Source organism: Mastomys coucha, unplaced genomic scaffold (assembly GCF_008632895.1).
Source record: "Mastomys coucha isolate ucsf_1 unplaced genomic scaffold, UCSF_Mcou_1 pScaffold8, whole genome shotgun sequence".
Classification (NCBI taxonomy): Eukaryota; Metazoa; Chordata; class Mammalia; order Rodentia; family Muridae; genus Mastomys; species Mastomys coucha.
The window spans coordinates 73,358,159-73,378,056 of NW_022196914.1; the positions used below are offsets into that span (position 1 = coordinate 73,358,159).

Genomic DNA, 19,898 nt, shown 5'->3' on the forward strand with positions numbered 1-19,898 from the left:
CATGTGGTTTAATCACATCTTCTGTGATCAATGTTTTTGGTTTCAGTAAGAAATTTCTTCTCACTTATAATATTAAAATATTTGAAAGATTTTTTTTTTTTTTACATAAACTATATAAAAGGAAAGTTCTTTGGAAGAAATAAGACATAAGAAATAAGACATAATTGCTGGACTCTACCCAGAACATTTTTTAAAAGGATGACATATCAATTATAATAATAAAATATCTATAACCTATCTCTGCAAATAACTACCAATACCTTAACAAAAGTAACATAGATTTTGAAAGACATAAGCACTAGATTTGAAAATCATAAGCACTAGATCCATGTTTCTAAAAAAAGGCAAACTTCATTTCCAGTATTTCCAGTCAAGAAGGAAAATTAGCTTTTCCTCATCATTGATATTTTTTTTTAAAAAAAAATCCAAAGTATTTTCCAGTTTGATTAGACAAAGCAAAGTGTTTTTGTACTTTAAACACCTCTCTCTAATATACATGTAGCCTAGTTATTAAATAAGTATTATACACCATAGCCTAGGCAAACAGTTAAAACCAACTATCAATTTCTCCTGAGACTGTCATATTTTCAAAATGGAAAACAAACAAACAAATACCTCTAAGTAGAATGTAGTCTACAATCTGAAGAATGGACTAATTAAAAAGTGTGAGAGTACATAGTATACCCAGAAAAATAATCTGCTAAAACTGTGCGTGGGACAGGAAATGGCTCATGGGGTAAGGGGTCTGATGAGCAAGTCTAAAGACCTGAGTTCTATCTTGAGGACCCGGAGTGGAAGGAAAAGAACCAACTCCCAAAAGCTGTCCACTGATTTCCACTTATGTGCAGTGGCATGTGAGTATAAGCACACACATATTATATGCATAATAATGCAAAAGTATGTGCACATATACATACACAATTATACAAATGATGTAAAAGGCACAAGAATTAATGTATTAAGTAGGCAATATTTCAAAAGTACTAAAATGTATTTCATAATTTTAGTCATCAGAAGACATACAGATTTATGGAAAACTGAGATTGTCTACTAATGGAAACAGAAAATTATTATGTTCCACTCATGTCATTCCATCTCTGCTCAGAATTCTCAATAATTAGTGTACTACTTTTATATATGGGCTAAAGATTAACAGAGGCAAATAATATTTTTTGGAACTTTGTGTACTGAGAATTCAAAGATATAACTAGATTAGCTATAATTTTTTCTTTCTTAAAAAGAAAGATTTTACATTTCCTACAGTCCTGACATTGGTGGCATGGCAGTACAGGAAAGACACTAGGAAAAGATAGCCACTTAAGAGGACTATATCAAAGAAACATCCTGTCAAGAAAATTACTAAAAATCATTAATGACAGCAAATAATCGTGTTATTTCAGTCAAAACTACTAATTCTCCCCATTCCTCTTCCCAGCTCACTGTGACAAAATTTCAATGCAAGGCCCAAAGTACAAGAGGGCTCTCTTCCTTGTGGCTCTCTGTGGAGGGATCATTTTTCTGGAGCTGAAGGACATCAGCAATTTGCATGCTTCTCCTAGTTACCAGTGGTTGAGACTAAGCACTAGGATAGTGAGACTAAACTATAGTACTTCTCTTGGTCCAGCCCAATGGCTGGCCAAAGGTCTCCCTAGGGCATAGGGCTGCTACCATCCAGGATGACTATGGATACTCCAAAGCCCAGTTCTCATTCTATTTCAGAAACATTAAAGGCCAAATAGTGGTGGAAATTGGGCAGAATATTTATATAGTAGTTATTGTATTGTTTTATATGTCTGTTATCTGCTTACTACTCTCTTCTAAACAAATAAGTACAAGGATTTGTATCTAATAACCCTGAAAATGTAATAAACTGGAAAATGGAATGAGTTTAACAATACTTCAAAAGTACTCCTCTAAATTAGCGACTGCTAATAAAGATAATTTAATGAAGTGGGGGGAAGTGCTAACCATACAGAGATCATGAACCAAAGGAAAGATCATCTACACAAACCAAAGATCTTAACTATTTTTCAACAATAGCTTCAACACTACAATGTTCCTGTATTTCAAGGCTAGCAATTCCAAAGCTTAATTCTCAATGATCCCATACTGAGCTGAAACAGAGAAATTAATCAATCATTTTAAAAGCAAATTCTCCATTTTAAAGATAACACAGACATGGAGACACAGAATATCATGGCCTAGATTACTAAGCTAACAAGTAGTGCCCACTGCAACTAAAATAAATAAATACTAATATTAATAATAGGCACATGGCTGACTTATTTTAATAAGTCACTCTTCTAATGAATCAACAAGATATTTTATTTCATAGACAATAATTATTCCAAATTACCCATATAAATATCTGCCAAATTTTCCTTTATTATAAAAGAGCCTTGATAAATGATTATCTCCTCTAATTTTTACATATTTCTAACATATTCTAAATCCAAACAGCAGAAACTGATTTTTTTCCAATACTCAAAACTGGAAATGAAGGAAAAAGAAAGAAAAACATGGACTCATGAAGTCAGAATCTGTTGTTAGCAAATCCCTGAGTCTCTTCAGGGCCGTAGCTTACCTTGACGTTTGACTTTTTTGAAAAGTTCACCACCACTCCCCAACCGAAATCATCGCCTTCATTTCTTACCTGAGAATAAAAGAAGCAGATAAAACTCATATTTAGATCCAAAATGCAATTGGAGCCTTCTACATCTACATTATAGGCTAATTAGACTTTAAAATTTCCCTAATGTATTTAAAAGATCACAAGGCAGTCAATTAATTTTACAGTAAAACAAAAGCAAAACAAGAAACAACCGCTTGTAGATTTCCTTAGTTTCCAGGAATCTCTCAAGTGGCAAACAGGCCAACATAATACTATTTGTTCTGAGAATATTAAGTATTTTCTATCTACTGATTCGAGACATAAAACTGGCTCATTTTTAGATAGCATTTCATAATTAGAAAGCTGAGATGTGCTGACTAAAAGCCTTCGTGTAAAACTTGTAAGTCGGGACAATGTGAAACAAGAGAAATGATGGATCCTGATCACCTCCTGTAGCAGGAAGCACTTTACCAACATAAGCAAGTCTTTAACATATTATAATATAGAAATACCTGATACAGAACCATGGCATACCTTTACCAAACGACCTGGTTGTAGAAAGGGTAAGCAGTATTTTGGTTTATGAATATATTCTTCAATCTCTTTTCCCAGCTTGGCAAGTTGCTGTCTAATCTTGTAATAGATGACCACATTTTCTTCATTGGGAATTACTATTTTATTATACTGCTCTTCTGAGTTCTTTACCTCTATAAATAAAGCACAGGTCACAATGCTATCAAAACTACTACGTACCTCACATAAATTAAATCCAAGACGATTTTTCTACTATGAATCTACAGACCCAAGCCAGCTACTGAAATGGTATGAGAAGGGCTGTGTCTTCTCATCTACCTCCTCTCTTCGAATGGCTGGCATCATCCTCTGTGCTAACCTAGGATTCTGCTCCCGACTGCCCTCGTCTTGTATGAGCTCCCTTCCCACAGCACTCCATTTATGCTCTCAGTCTAGTATTAACTATTGCTTCTATGGTAAAGTATACTGAATATTTATTGCCATTATATAGTTCCAGAATTTTATATAAACATAAACATTTACAGTTCATGGATATGCAACCACTTTTATTCTTCAGCTATTTGTCCATGGTGCTATTACAAATATTCATGAAAAGCCTTTGTTGAACATGTTTTAACTCAGCCATGAAAGGAGTTGCTGGGTCATGTGGCATTTCTCCATTAAAGGTCAAAGAACTTTTTAATAATTTATTACAGAAACATATCATTTTACTGTTTACCTTTTGTTTAAAAAAAAAGTACTGATCCAGTGAGTATGTAAAATAGTTTTGAATTGTACTTCTTAGCAATGATACTCAACATCCTATTAATGTACTTTGGCCATTTGTATATGGTTTGTTCTTAGTTAATTTACTTATTTTGAAGAGCTGGGAAATGATCCCAGGGCCTTGCGCATGCCTAGTCCATTTGTCCATTTTTAAACTGAATTGTCTTTTGTTGAGTCCTAAGAATTCATTACACATTCCAGATCTAGATTTTTTATTGGAGTGTTTGCAAATATTTATTCTATTTCTATCTACTCCATAGTTTCAAAACAAGTTCTTACTTTTGTTGAAATCTGATTCATTTAGGTATTTGTTCATATTTTTGGTATCATAGCTAAGAAATCACTGGCAAATGTGAAGAGATCTGTGCTTCTGCTGTCTACGTTGAGTTTTCTAGTGTGACTTTATTGTGAACTCGTCTTTTCTTTTCCTTCCTTTCCCTTTCTGTCTCTCTTTCTTTTGTTGGTTTTTCAAGACAGGGTTTCTCAGTGTAGCCCTGGCTGTCCTAGAACACACTCTGTAGACGAGGCTGGCCAGAACTCCGAGATCACCTGCCTGTGCCTCCCGAGTGAATACCTGCTCCACCACCACCCACTTTAGATTAATTTTGAACTCTTTCTATTTAACCCGAATGCTTCATAATTTTGAGAATTAAAGAAAAAGATAAACTTCAGTATGCACAACTCACAAATCTTTCCTATAGATTCATTGAAACAACATATAAATATTCCTAGCTGATAGTGTAACACACTAACCAAGAAGGATGCTGTAGCTGCTTTACCAGTCATCTTATTATCTTAACATTTGCACAGACTATTCCTTTCAACTGCTGATCTTTTGTATTTCTGGTCACTTTTAAATGAACCATTTCACTACCTACTTACAGAAACTGAATTTAATTCACTAACAACTAGAATAGTATTTGTCATAGCACACATAACTGTAGATTATCAGAAAAAAACAACTAACAGTTTATAGAAGGGGATAGAGAGGTCAGTGGCTAAATGCTTGTTATGCAAACATGAAGACCTCAGTTTAAATCTCGGGTACCTATGGCAGGCACTTCTGTAACTCCAGTGTTACTCCGGGTTAGCTTAGACAAATCTTGTTTGAAAAATAAGGTAGAGACAGAAAGATGACTCAGCAGATAAAGATATGTGCCATGTACTACTAATTCTGATGCACTCAACTTCAATTACCCACATGGTGGACCAACATAATGCGGGTAAAAATTGACTTCTGAAAGTTGTCCTCTGACTTCCAGATGTATACCAGGACATGTGTGGCCTATTTCCAAAATAAAGCAATGAAGAAAGAAATGAAAAAACAGTAGAGAGCTCTCGAAGCAGCACCCACATAAAAAATTAGGTATGGCCATTCATGCCTATAACCCACTGATATGGGAAAGAAACAGGAAGATCACTAGGGCATGATGGCCATCAACATAGCAAAAAATAGTGTTCCAGGTTCAGTGAAAGACTGTCTCAAGAGAATGAGGCCAAGTGCTAAGAGGAGGATCCCTGGTACCCACCACTGGCCTCCACATATGTACATATGTACAAACAGATACATATACCAAACACCAAGAAGGGTGTAGAACACAGAGAAAGATACTCAGTGTGAAGTTCCAGCTTCCACATGCATGCAACCACACATTTACCTCACACCTATAAAATTAAGATAAATCTACAGAAGGACACTAAGACAAACTGAAGTCATTAAAATGTTTTATAAAAGTGGACACTAAGAAAACAAGATGCAAAACTATAAGGCACTAACTGTGGTTGTACAGCTGTCTCTGTATATATTAAAATTTAGGTATTTTGAAACTGCTCAATTCAAACCCAAATTAGAGCACTGTATTTTCTTAATGATTCACAGGTTACAGCATTCTTTGTGTGTACATACATACAATGTGTGCATGTATTTCAAAGTCAGAGGCTGATGTGTCTTCCTCTATCATTCTCCACTTTGTTTTAAAGATTTGTTTATTTGTTTACTTTATTTCCATGAGTACACCATAGCTGTTTTCAGACACAACAGAAGAGGGCATTGGATCCAATTACAGATGGTCATGAGCCACCATGTGATTGCTAGGAACTGAACTCAGGACCTCTGGAGGAGCAGCCAGTGCTTTTACCTGCCGTGCCATCTCTCCAGCTTTCCACTTTATATTGAACTTTTTCTTACATGATTATTCAAGGACATAAAATATATATTTTTAAAAATCACAAATTACATGATGGTTGAACCAACTAGAAAAAACTATTTTGTCAGAACTGTCTACACTTATTTTGAATGTTCCAATCTATAAAGGCCAGACTACAGTTCTACACTCTTTAACTTAATGGCCAAGATTTGCTTTATAAGACAAAAAACAAAAACAAACAAACAAAAAACAGTGCTCAAACCATCAACAAGACAGTTACTGTTGCTGAGTCTAGTTAAAGAAAGGAAATTTTATACTTACTTTCTACAACTCCTGGAATTGCTCTGTAATGCTGAAACTGGTAGAAGGATTTTTCAAGCATATACTCAGGATTAATTTCTTCTACTCTTAATAAGTTCAAAACCATGTTATAGGTCAGATGGAAAGCACTATTCAGAGGATCCGCTGACCCCTAAAAGAAAAAGCATGACAATTTTGCACATTTCAAAAATAAATTTACAGAAGATTTTTAACATGGTTAAAAGTCTTATACTAATAAACACAGAGATATACAAATTCTTTTCTTTGAAGCAAAGTGATAAAATGGTTAATACCTTTAAAAGTATAGCATGAATAAAATCCTAGACACTTGTGGTGCACCTTTAATCCTTGCACTAGGGAGGCAGAGGCAGGAAGCTCTCTGAGTTCAAGGTTAGCCTGGTCTACAGAGAGAGTTCCAAGACAGTCAAGACTACACAGAGAAACCCTGTCTACAAAAACAAAACAAAAAAAAGCAGTAGGGATATAGTGATTCAAAGACCACAAAATATGTTTAGCTCTTTCCTTCCAAGCACAAGGAAAGATTGTTTCCTTGGTCTCCAAGTGGGTGGGGTCATGTGGGAGAAAATGAGATGTCACTTTCTGACCAAGTGTTTAATTGCTGGTAGAAAGGGCTATATTCTCTTTCCTGACAGTGACTGCCAATGCTCCATCTGGCTGGCTCTTTTAAGATGTTAGGATCTGTCCTAACAACTTGTGAGGAGCAAGGAGCAAGCAGGACAGAGATATAAACCTTAAGCTACTAAGGTTAGGTTAGTGATTGCAGCCTAGCCTAGCCTGTAGTGACCAAATGTACTAAGATTTCAGAGTGAGATCTGGATATAAACAATTATTGGAAATATGTGCTATAAAGCTGCTAATATAGCTCCCCCATTATAGATCTTTCTGTCTCTATACTTTGGCAATTACTTTTCACCTCCAAAGTGTGGCTGTCACCAAAGATGAGACAGGTTAATGACTAGACACTAAAAATATTTGCCATTAAACACAATAAATTTTGTTGTAGATTGTCTTTTAGTGTAGAAAACTATTATTAGCTTGCACCAATTTGGTTTTCATCTAAAATATTGCCCCGATATCTAAGCTCACATCTTGTAGCAGTGGCTCTTCAGAAGATTTTTTCCTTTATAAAAATACTTTGCAGGCTGGAGAGATGGCTCAGCGGTTAAGAGCACTGACTGTTCTTTTGAAGGTCCTGAGTTCAAATCCCAGCAACCACATGGTGGCTCACAACCATCTGTGATGGGATCTGATGCCCTCTTCTGGGGTGCCTGAAGACAGCTACAATGTATTTACATATAAATAAATGAATCATAAGTAAATAAATCTATCTATCTTATCTTTGGGCCAGAGCAAGCAGAGGTCCTAAATTCAATTCCCAACAACCACATGAAGACTCATAACCATCTGTACAGCTACAGTATACTCATATACATAAATAAATAAATAAATCTTAAAAAAAATACTTTGCAAGTGTGAAAGTGGTTGTATAGTCATATAAGAGAATATCAGTTTTTTAAATGGTTTCCTCAGCTTGTTAATCCACTTCCACCCTCGGGAGTGCCCTCTCCTTCCTTACTGCACTGTCTCTATCTCTAGTCCATGCCTACTTTAGAAGGCACTGCTTCTCACCCTTCTCTCCTTAGGGAGGTGGTCAGATTTTCACATCCCATGAAGAGTGAGTGAAAGATCAGATCCTGAGAAGATGTACACTGAGACCTGGGTGTTACTACTCATGCCACACAGCTCTAAATGGCATAATAAATGCAGAGTAAACGCTGATAGAGTACTCAGGAGCTAACCACTGAGACTTCAGAATCATAAATGTATGCAGATGTATTTGTGACGAGAGTAGAACTTTTATTCAAGTTTTGGATGAAGGTGTTCCTAAAGACTCAAAAAGAAGGAGCTATCTGCTGTGGGACAATGATGGTGTTTCTAAACTCTGATTTTATCTATTTCATTTAAAAATAAGGCTCCAAACAGATGAACAGATTCTTGGAAAAGATTGTGCTTTAAGATTAACATAACAAGGAAAGCGACTAAGTTCCAATTTAGGAGTTACTTCTGCCTCATTCTTCTTTTTAAGTCAACTACTATAGATAGTTTCCTTATCAGTATTTCTGTCATGAGTGCTATTATTTCATTAAATGGTTTATCAAACTATGGCCTGCTACCATTACCAACCTAATTAGTCCTAAATATAGTTCCATTATGATTAATGACTTTGTTTAGCAACAAGGTATACAAGTAAATCCCCTACATATAGATACTAAAATCAATCACATAATTTAAACCAAATTTTGTATTTTCTCCTCATAAAAAAAATAGATAAAAAGCAACCAAAGCCAACTTCCTTGAGTTCTTTAAAGGCCAGCTGTGCTAACACACACCTGTTTTAATCTAGTACTCCAGAGACAGAGAAAAGAGGGCCAGGACAAGTTCAAAGCCAGCCTAAGAGCTACACAGCAAGTTTGAAGGTGACTAGACCTCATTAGACTCTGCAGTTTAATCAGACGAACAAAAATGTCAAACTATTCAAAGCTCAGAGGTAGCAGAATGAGTACCAGCTGGCTGGCTCAGCAGGTAAAGATATTTAAAAAAAAATTAAGGCACATGGAAAGGCTATTTTGCAATAAAGTTGAAAAACTTAGGCTTATGAACTAAAGGTAATTAATAAACTGATGTTTCAGACTGTCTACCCTCACAAGGATACAGACATTTGTCATACATACTCTACTTCCCATTCTCTTGGTGAGAGCTAAGTTGCCCAACAGAGAAGGAAAGTACAGAGTCCCCTAAATCTGGAGGCAGAGATGTCCTTCTGCCTTTCCTGGAGACTATCCACAGCCATTCGAGTTGCTATTAGGGGAAACCATGTACATGATCAGCCTCTTCTAACTCCCTAAGCCCACACGGCTATAGACTAGCAACTCAACATGAAAAGTATATGAACCAATAAGACTAATTTAAAGTCATCACTGTAGAGAATATCTTGTGTCTGTATGGGTGTAGCACTTGTCAATAATAAATCTGATGGCCTATAGCTTAGGCAGGAAATAGGAAGTGGGACATCCAGTAGGCAGAAAGGATCCTGGGAGAGTGCAAGGTGAAAAACTGAGTGGGGAAGATGTGACAAGACAGATGCATGGTACCTGAGTGCAGGTAACCAGCTTCATGGTAGAATGTAGATTAGAATAAATGGGTTATCTTACTTTATGATCTAGTATGAGAAGAGCCTAGCTATACGGTCATGGTATTTGTAAATATATCTTCAGTCTGAGTCTTATTTCTGGGAGCATAGGGCTAGGAGGAAGAACCAGACGTAATTGTTACAAGTCACTGACATGCATTCCTAGAATCCTTGATAGAAGAACAGCCTCTTACCTTAAGCAGTTGCTTTCCAATTGTTGGGCTCATCTTCTCATCTACCATAAGAATCACAATTCCTCTGTCATCCATCCCCCTCCTTCCTGCACGACCAGACATCTGGATGTACTCACCAGAGGAAATCTAAATAGAACATTGTCAAGTTTAGGAGAAAATCTGGTTAAAAAAAAATATCCGGACATTTTCTCTTATTGTAGAATTTACAAATAATTTACACACTTCAAGATATCATTTAAAACATAAACTTTTATGAAAAAAACATGAAAAGTTTGTGAGAATCTTATAAAACTTAAAGTTTAATTCTCAGCTGACTTAACTCTGCATTAAACCAAAGCTGTCAACTTTTGATAGACAGTTACAAGTTACCAGGAAATATCAGCAAAAGGCATACAAAACACCTTTCAGCTAGTTATTATGAAAAAAAAAATCAAAACTTAAGAATGCTAACTACAAAGCAAATTCAACAACTGTAACTTCTTACTTGACCACAATAGCTTCTTAATCTTCAAAATTAAACATGAAATTGGCCTTGATGGAGGTTTCTCTAGGGACTAGTAGATTCATTGTCAATAAGATTAATCTAGTGGAGAAACAGTCATGTACCCTAGACTGTCCAACAGAGGCAGATGCAGAAGCATCTTAAATGTTGCAGCACCAAACTACCTGATCAAGATGCCTCATTTCTACACATGCCTATGTGCTTTTCCTCCTCTAATGGAAGCCTGGGTGTTTGCAGGTTTTTCTTTTCTAAACTTTTGACTGAGGAAGAGTTAAGAAGCACTGTTATAAAGGACATAAAACTGATAGCCCAGGGATAAGGAAGATACTAGAAAAAAGAACAACAAAAGACTATAGATAAGATCAGGACATTTAAAAAAGTAGCCCAATAAAAACAGACTCTCAAGACATTATTATATTGCAGTACATCTTTAAGAAATTCTTTTCAAGTGTGTGCTGGGGCTATTAGGACGAGGGCTTGCTTGGCATGTACAGAGCTGTAGAAAAAAATAACAATTTGTACATGGTCTAGGTAAGTAAGCATTATCACTAAGTCACCGGAGCAAGCAAACATAGGTACAGAACCACATGCAGACCATATCATGTAACTAGTGAGTTTCAATATCTACATGCTGAACTACTGGCTCAGAAAGGTTCTGCAACATCACCATGCTGCTAAGCTCAAGGGCCTCAATCTCTGGATTTTGTACATAAAGGATTTTGGTAGTTCCCTCAGGAAAATGGGTCTTTAAGGAAAGTGTCACAAAGGAGAAGACAAGGTAAATATTTTAATGGCAAGAATTTGGGTCTTTTAGAGCAGTATTGAGGATCATATCTATACACACTGCTGAATTTTAAAGCAGTGTGTTTTTAAAGCAGTGGTTCTCTACCTCCCTAATTATGTGACCCTTTAATACAGTTCCTTATGTTCCTCATGGTGATGACTCCCAATCATAAATCTGTTACTTCATAACTGTAATTTTGCTACTGTTATTTCATAAGTTAATTATCTGTATTTCCAGATGGTCTTAGGTGAGCCCCATGAAAGGTTCATTTGACCCCCAGGTTGAGAACCTCTGTTTTAAAGCATGTCCCTGGAAACTTTTACTATTCCTTCAAAGAGTTCATAAATGTACAGCTATGGATAACAGTATTCAGGAATGATGGGAGAAATCAATCTGATTTGGGGTTCAGGTTGTAGGTGTAAGATGATGCTACCGTGTGGGTGTGCATGTGTGCTACTGTGATACATATACTGGCTTAATACTAGTGTTAATTCTGGGAAGAATTACTGACTTATTTTGCAATTACTACTGGTACGTAAGTGTTTTAAAGATAAAGGCAATTTGCTAATGGAAAAAAATTATGCTTTGCCCTTAAATTTATTGTCATTACTTTTTAGGAGTTTGATATTATTATAGGAAACTTCACTAAGCTAAAAAAAAAAATAAAAATAAAAAATAAATAAATTCAAGAGAAAAGTTTAGATAAAGAGCTATCTATTTTTTCCAAATGGCAGACAATGAATCTTGGGGTCAACCTGTGCTCACACTATACAGTGCTTTATAATGTGCTTTCTCATACCTACCTATGCTCCACTACCTGCCTGGCAATACTCCTCTCCACTGTCGCCTTCTCTAAGGACTATCTTCTCTTTTAAGATTCCTCCACAGACTTCTGTTTTTTTAAAATGAAAAAAAAAAAAAGGCTTATGTACTTGTTTGTGCATTTTACCTGCACTTATGTCTGTGCACCATGTATATAATACAATGCCTACAGAAGTTAGGAGTTGGTATCAGATGACTGGAACTGGAGTCACAGAGAGATGCTATCCCGCGTGGGTGTTGAGGATGAACAGCAGACAGTACTCTTAACTGCTGAACCATCTCTCCAGCCAGGCCTGTCATCTGTTCTTATGCTCTATCTTTCCTACAGTATTTCATAGAACAGACAGACATCAAGCTGGAATTACTTTTGTGTTTGAGGTAGGGTCTCCCTATGTAACCCTGTATGGTCAGAACTCATTGATACAGACTAGATTTTCATATTAGGGAAACTCCACTTACATCTGAAGCTCTTAAAACATTTGGAGCTAAAATTTTCAATGATATGAGTCAAAGTCATATGAGATAAAGATTAGTTATTATTTTAAAATACAAATAATTACTTACCCATCTAAAATCCTTCCCATCATATTTACGGGCATTTGTAAATAAAACAGTTCTAGCTGGCATGTTAATTCCCATAGCAAAAGTCTCTGTGGCAAATAAGGCCTAAATAAATAAGCAATTATATAATTAATTAATGGATTTTAAGGTAAAAACTTAAATAATTTGCAAGTGTAAATAAAATTTGCATTAATTTTTAAACAGTTCTTTAATGAGGCTCTATAAAAGTAAGGTGAATTCTGAATTATTACAGTATTTTAGAGACATAACTATTAATAATATTTTTCTTTATATTCATCAAACTTATTAATTCAGGAAATTAGGTTCCAGGGCACAGACTCAGTGACTACTGAATTCTAAATTCTAAGACTTTATCAACAAAAAACAGTTGGTTTAGTCATACAAAGTTATATGTCAATAAAGTATTAAATAGGGGCTAGAGAGAGATGGCTCAGCAGTTAAGAGCACTGACTGTTCTTCCAGAGGTCCTGAGTTGTTCAATTCCCAGCAACTACATGGTGGCTCACAACTTTCTGTAATAGGATCCAATGCTCTCTTCTGGTGTGTCTGACAGCTACAATGTACTCATATAAATAAAATAAATCTTAAAAAAAAAAAAAGTATTAAATATTCATCAACAGAAAAGATAAAACACTTCAACTGAAAAGAACACTAGTCATTAGAAAATGAACCATACATATGCCAAAAGAACACGTTCTCATTTGTCAAAAAGTAGCATAATATTTGAATGTAAACTAGTGAACATTTCTAGGAAATAATGGGGCAAGATGAACTTTCACCTTTTACTTTATTTACAACTACTTTTCTTGAATTCAACAACCTTATACTCTTGAAAACTGGTCCAACAATTATGAAGCCTAGCAAAATTTATCATCTATAGACAAACATCAACAAGTACTTACTAGGATGTGGGTGTAAAAACTGACTAACATTTCATAAAAGCACTAAAGTTTTTCTTTTAAATATTCTTCCTAAGGCTGAGGCCTCTTAGGTTAAAGCGCATGGAAATGATTATGCTCTTAAGTTGTTTCCCTTTCTAGGTATAGGCGCATCAAGTCAGTTTCTAAAAAAACAATCAAAGTAGACTCCCTGAGTTCAATATCCTAAAATACTCCACTTCCTAAGCATAAAAATTCTTATCTAAAGTAACACTTTTAATCATGGATGTAGGTAGGCCATTTATCTATTCAACTCCATGTCTACTAATTAAACAGCACATTCTACAAAACTATACTACAGTCAGGTGATGCAACTTACATAAGACACTAAATAACTTTTCTATTTTTCCTCCCAAGTTATAATAGTGATATGACATTATATTAAAAGGTCAAGTTATTACCTAAAGTACTCCATGCAACCTTCCTTAGGCATTCTATACACACTAATTTTTTTTTACTTTTTTTAAAATATAATTTCTTTTCTTAAAAGATTTATTTATTTATATATGAGTACACTGTTGCTGTCTTCAGATCCCATTCAGATGGTTGTGAGTCACCATGTGGTTGCTAGGAATTGAACTCAGGACCTCTGGAAGAGCAGTCAGTGCTCTTAACCACTGAGCCATCTCTCCAGCCTCTACAAACAAATTTTTTAGGAAGAGAAAAATAAATCACAAACCAGCAAGACACGATGGCTTCCACCCATAATCCTAGTGTAAATCAAGCAAAGCAGGAGGACTGCTGTTGGAGGACAGCCTGGGCTCAGAGTAAGAAACTGACTCAGAAAAAAACACAAGACAGAAGAAGCAGCAACAGGACAAGACAAGAGGCCAACAATCTGCCGAAGGGCACTGGGTGGTGGAGTCATGGCCAAACACAACAAGACCCTGGGTTTGGCCTCAGCACTGTGAACCAAACAACAAGCTGGCCTATACACAATGCTCACTACAACTTTCACACTGCTTAGACAACACAATTTTGAGACATAAAAAATGAAACAAAACAAGATAATACCTTTATCAATCCTTCAGAAAAGAGAATTTCTATAGTTTCTTTCAAAATAGGAAGTAAACCACCATGGTGAATCCCAATCCCCCGTTTCAAAAGTGGAAGCACGTGTTCAACCTGTGATTTTGGAATAATGTTTACAAGGAAAGAATTTAAAATGTTAAACCTGAAAAATATGTAACTAAAAAAGGAAACATTTGTATTTAAGTAAATTATTCTTAAAACCCTCTCCAGAATAAAAGCAAAATCCAACCTATAGTCTTACATATTAAATTGAAACACAATGTGCTTTGGCTTTAACATTAACATACTAACCATATTTAAATATAAATATATTTTGCTGCATCTAAGTTTTAAACATAACTTTATCTCCTACACAAAAGTCTGAGCTGTGACAACAGAGACTGTCTGTAAAGAATAAAGTGAGGTTTACACTTACAGCCCCAGATGTTCCAGAAGCCACGGCAGGAGCACTACAGAGGGCAGTAAACCTATACCTCCTAAATAAGTCTCTTAATAAACTCCAAAGATACTGGCAGTTAAACTCTAAGCACAGAACATTAAACTGTAAAATATACTTCCTTTAAAATCAAGACTAATTGAAGAGAATATCCTCATTACTGCTGCCAAACGGTTTAGGATAAAATGCAAAGCCATCACAGAGCAGACATTTAGTACAACCACTCAGCTGGAGGGGAAAAGTATTTTAAACTTTTCTAAGACAAGACACCATATTAAAATGCCAAAAAACATGCTGCTGTAGGCTAGAGTGAGCTAAATACTCTACAAACCAAGTATTCATCTGTAGAACACAGTGTGACCTCCACATTCCCCCTTGTCCCAGTCTAACTTTCATGCACTACCTTAGTCAAAAGTATTGTACTCTGGAAGCATAGTAAAATCATATGAAGAGGTTTCTATCAACTAAGATGAAAATTAGACTGATAAAGTCAAAACCCCTGGGAGTGGCACCCAAGCACTAGTATACTTTAGATGCCCAGTCAATTCCAACAGTGAAAGGAAAAATATGAACGACAAAGGAGATGTTTATTTTCTAAAGAACAGATTAATTTTTATTAGGTACACTCTCTTGTTCAATATTCTTATAAACTGAGAAATTTAATGACTTAAAATCAACACTAAAATTTTTGTTACACAGGAATATAAAAAGTAGTTTCTGGAGTATGCTATTATGCTCTTAAAGAAAAATTCCTTCGAACAACAAATCTTACTTGGCACCTTTTCAATGATTTGAAATATATATGAAGGTGTTGTCTGAGTGCATAGGCCAACATATAATATCTGCTACCTGCTAAAATCCTTACTTCCTGGTAGTAACCCACCTGGGGGAGCTTTTTATCTTCATCAGACAAGCAGTCAATTGCATTATTGAAAACTTCTTCAACCATCTTCTTTTCTTCATCTATAAGAAAAATTTCAATGGCACATAAATATTAAAGTGAGTCAGTGGTACTAAACCTCACTCATTAAAATGAATAAGTCTATAAAAAGCTGTGGCCCTCTCTGCCCTAATCCATCAGCTGAACTGTCAATCCACAAAGGCAAAGGGCACAGACACTAAAGGAGAGAGGGCATTCAGAAGCCGTGTGAGTCTGTATGGTGAATGACAACCCTGGGACCAGTGCAGGGAAGCAGATCAACTTTACCTGGCCTTATATAATTCAAGGCTTATATAATTTGGGAGACTGGGAGTAGAAACATCCAGGATGGGCAAAGGTCATGGGCTAAAGGTTTAGGGTACTGGAATGCCTCATTAGCATTGAGAAGCACTTCAGAAATCTTAGGTGGTAGCCGAACGGGTTCTTAGTGGGAGAAAGGACGTTCAAGCTGTAATCTAACTACCTAAAAACTGTAATCTAACATGATATTGTGCAGGTAGACGCAAGCACTCTGTGTGTGTGTGTGTGTGTGTGTGTGTGATTGTGTGTGTGTTCTGGGAGAGGAGAGTTGAATTCTCTGACAAGATCAGAGAAGGGGAAGCCCTGTCATTCAAGGGAGTCAGTCCTATCATGTGCCAAGCTCAGAAGGCTATCCAGTCAATCGTAGACTTTTACCTTAATTAGCAGAGATTCCCCACCAAAGTCAAAATAAAGAATCAGTATTTTTTTAAGCAACCACACATAATACAACTTACTGTCCTTGAAACACATCTAGCAGTCTTAATCCACGAAAAAGCTAGTAAATTCAGTAACAATATTAAGAGGATGAAGCAGGAACTGGCATGAATTCCAGGCCAGCTAGGGCTACAATAACATTAAGTACACCAAAATGACTGAGGGCAACACTCAATTCTAACACAGGTTCTTATAGAGCAGCTACTGCTCCAAGGTAACGGAGGCTTAGTGGGGTAAAGCACTGCACTTACCTGTAGAGCAACAATCCCAAAGCCCACATTGTTAGTGACTTTCTTTACTGTGTCAATCAAATAATAGATTCTCAAAAACTATTTGATATATTAATCATACATAACCCTGAGTCCTTACGAATACTCACAACTGGTAATTATAATAACGAAAGTTATAAGCAAAGCAATTTACCTGTCATTTCATTTTTACCCATGGAAAAGACTTTAAAGTACATAAAGAAAATACGATAACTAAGTTTTTCTGTTTTGTTTTGAGACAACGTCTCCGCATTGCCCCCGCTGGCCTCACATCCAGTCCTACTGCTTCAGCTTCCCAAGTACTAGGACTACAGGCCTGCATCTCCATACCAGCATACAACTAAAATTAATTTTGGATTACTCAAGATTTATTATTTATTATTTGGGTTACATATACAATAGGCAAAAATGAATGACTACTGAGCTGGTAGTCTGGGCTTGGTTATGCTACTACCCAGCTGTATAACTTTAAGTGAGATACATTTACAGTGAACATATACTTCCTGAATGTTTTATTTGAGAAATTCAGCATACTTGAGGCAGAATGGGTTTAGATTACTGCAAGAAAAAAAGAACAGTACTTTTAATAAAATTATGCTAACCAAGAGACCTACCCTTATTGAATGAGAGATAGATGCAGAATAGCTGAGTTTATAGTATGAAGTACAAGAAAGTATGACTGTAATGGTTCTCAGTAATGTTCTCTGGCTTTTTAAATACAGAGCTAGATACGTATATCTTCTAATAAAAAAGAAGGCCAACGACTGAGCTGTAGCGGTACAGTGCTTGTCTATCATACACCAGGCCCAAGGAGAGATGGAGGGCGAAGAAACTCAGAGAACCTCATAAAGATTTTTGCAAAGATGCTGATTATGATTATAAGCAAATTGCATATGCTACTAATGTACAGCAGCTATATAACCAAAAATTTACTTTAACTTAGATACGACATTAAAACCATGTGGAAGTTATTAGTACCTGTGTTGAAATCTAATTTAGTCATTTGAAGAGCATATGCTTCACAATCCTTCTTACTAAAACTGAAGATAATTACAGGTTGAAAATTTCTCTCCATAATCATCTTCACAATCTTGAACACATTTGATGGACCTAAAAAGGGTAAATAAATCACACCCCAAATTAACTCAAAATGGAGAATAGACATAAATAAGACTATAAAATAAAATTTAAAAGAATCCTACAATAAAAAACAAGATAGAGACCTTCAAAAAGCATCATCAGTGCTGACATTCAGAGTAGAAGCATTATGACGAATAAAACTAGATTTCACCAGCATGAAGAACTCTCCTTTTAACAGATATGAGCAGTAAGTGAAAAAACAAAAACCAACCCCAGTTTACTACAATATGGAAAAAAACCTTCAAGTTATCTATTTGATATAGGTCTACCTGAAGTGTATGAACTTTTAAAACTCAACAAAGACAATCCAATTTACAATAAGACAATGGGGTTGCTGAAGAAATGGCTCAGCAGTTAAGAACCCTTGTTAATCATGAGGACCAGAGACAGAATCCCAGCATAATTGGCTCACAAACAAACTGCAGCTCCAAGGGACCCAATGCCCTTTTCTGGCATCCAAAGGCACAAATATCTACAGATAAACACACATGTAAGATAAATTTTAAAACAAATTTTTAAAAAATTTTTAAGTGGACAAAGGATTATAATGATGCCAAAAGTGTATAGTAAGAGGCTTACCATCAGTGACCTCAGGAAGCCACAGATGAGCAGCACACTGAAATACAACTTCATCTTTACTAAGATTATAATCAAATAGACACAACTAAGTATCATTCTAGAAGCAGAGCAAAATGGTACTCAAAAAAATCCTCAGAGGAATAGCATGAAAAATGCCAAATGGTGTACCTACTTTGGAAAATATTTGGCAGTAATCAAAAGGTTAAATTTCCCATGACTCATCAAATTCTCCTAGGTACATACCCAGAAAAAAAGAAAACACATATTTCTAAAAAAAACCTGTAGTACAAGCAAAATGTTTACAGCACTATTATGAATAATCTACAAAAAATAGAAACAACTCCATATCTACTCAAATACTATATATTCTCACAACACAATATTAATTGATCACATACACTCACAGAGTGAAACACTGACACATAGTATAACTGTCACATAATCTCATGTCATTCAAAGAAGTCAGCTACAAAAGACCACATGGTTCTATTTTTATGAGACATCCAGAAAAGTCTAATCTACTGAGGCTGTCTTAGTCAGGGTTTCTATTCCTGCACAAACATCATGACCAAGCAACAAGTTGGGGAGGAAAGGGTTTATTCAGCTTACTTCCATGTTGCTGTTTATCACCAAAGTAAGTCAGGAGCTGATGCAGCAGGCCATGGAGGGATGTTTCTTACTGGCTTGCTTCCCCTGGATTGTTCAGCCTGCTCTCTTATAGAACCCAAGACTTCCAGCCAAGGGATGGCACCACCCACAAGGGGCCCTACCCCCTTGATGACTAATTGAGAAAATGTCCCACAGCTGGGTCTCATGGAGGCATTTCCACAACTGAAGCTCCCTTCTCTGTGATAACTCCAGCCTGTGTCAAGTTGACACACAAAACCAGCCAGTACAGAGGCAGAAAAAGAGACTAACTTAAAAAGATAGCTAAGTCTATGACATAAGAGGAAAATGAATGACTGCTAATGCACAAGGCCTGGGGAGAGAGGAGTCAGGAAATGGGTAGTAGGAACAGTTACACAGGTCTATGAATCGACTAGAAATTATCATATTGCACATTTTAAAATAATGAATTTCATGGTATGGAAATTATATGAGAATTTAAAGGTGACTCTGGCAATGGTTGTACAATCATGTGAATATACCAGAACCCACTAATTACCCACTTTATGTGGGTAAACTATAAACTACATATATTACATTTAAATTAATGCCATGTAAGAAAAAACAAATCGCCTTGTACTCATCCAAACTTGTCACATATCACCTATATCTTTAAAAAGCTTTCTCAAGATCCATCCATTTACCTAAGAATTTCATAAATTTATTGTTTTTAATAGCTGAGTAGTACTC

At 35.8% G+C, this 19,898-nt stretch overlaps 1 protein-coding gene across 2 annotated transcripts in view; it reads right to left on the reverse strand.

Moving 5' to 3' along the window:
- Mtrex (Mtr4 exosome RNA helicase) overlaps nucleotides 1-19,898 on the reverse strand; it is a 61,246-nt gene that overhangs the window by 21,250 nt on the left and 20,098 nt on the right. Inside the window, exons 11-18 of one of the 2 annotated variants that reach the window (XM_031360297.1) lie at nucleotides 17,802-17,933; nucleotides 15,763-15,842; nucleotides 14,426-14,536; nucleotides 12,456-12,557; nucleotides 9,784-9,909; nucleotides 6,379-6,529; nucleotides 3,146-3,318; nucleotides 2,585-2,653 (exon numbers count right to left, since the gene is read on the reverse strand). In XM_031360297.1, the coding sequence (XP_031216157.1) occupies nucleotides 2,585-2,653; nucleotides 3,146-3,318; nucleotides 6,379-6,529; nucleotides 9,784-9,909; nucleotides 12,456-12,557; nucleotides 14,426-14,536; nucleotides 15,763-15,842; nucleotides 17,802-17,933 (944 nt within the window). The remainder of the gene's footprint in view (nucleotides 1-2,584; nucleotides 2,654-3,145; nucleotides 3,319-6,378; nucleotides 6,530-9,783; nucleotides 9,910-12,455; nucleotides 12,558-14,425; nucleotides 14,537-15,762; nucleotides 15,843-17,801; nucleotides 17,934-19,898) is intronic. The other variant, XM_031360298.1, reaches the window with a different exon arrangement.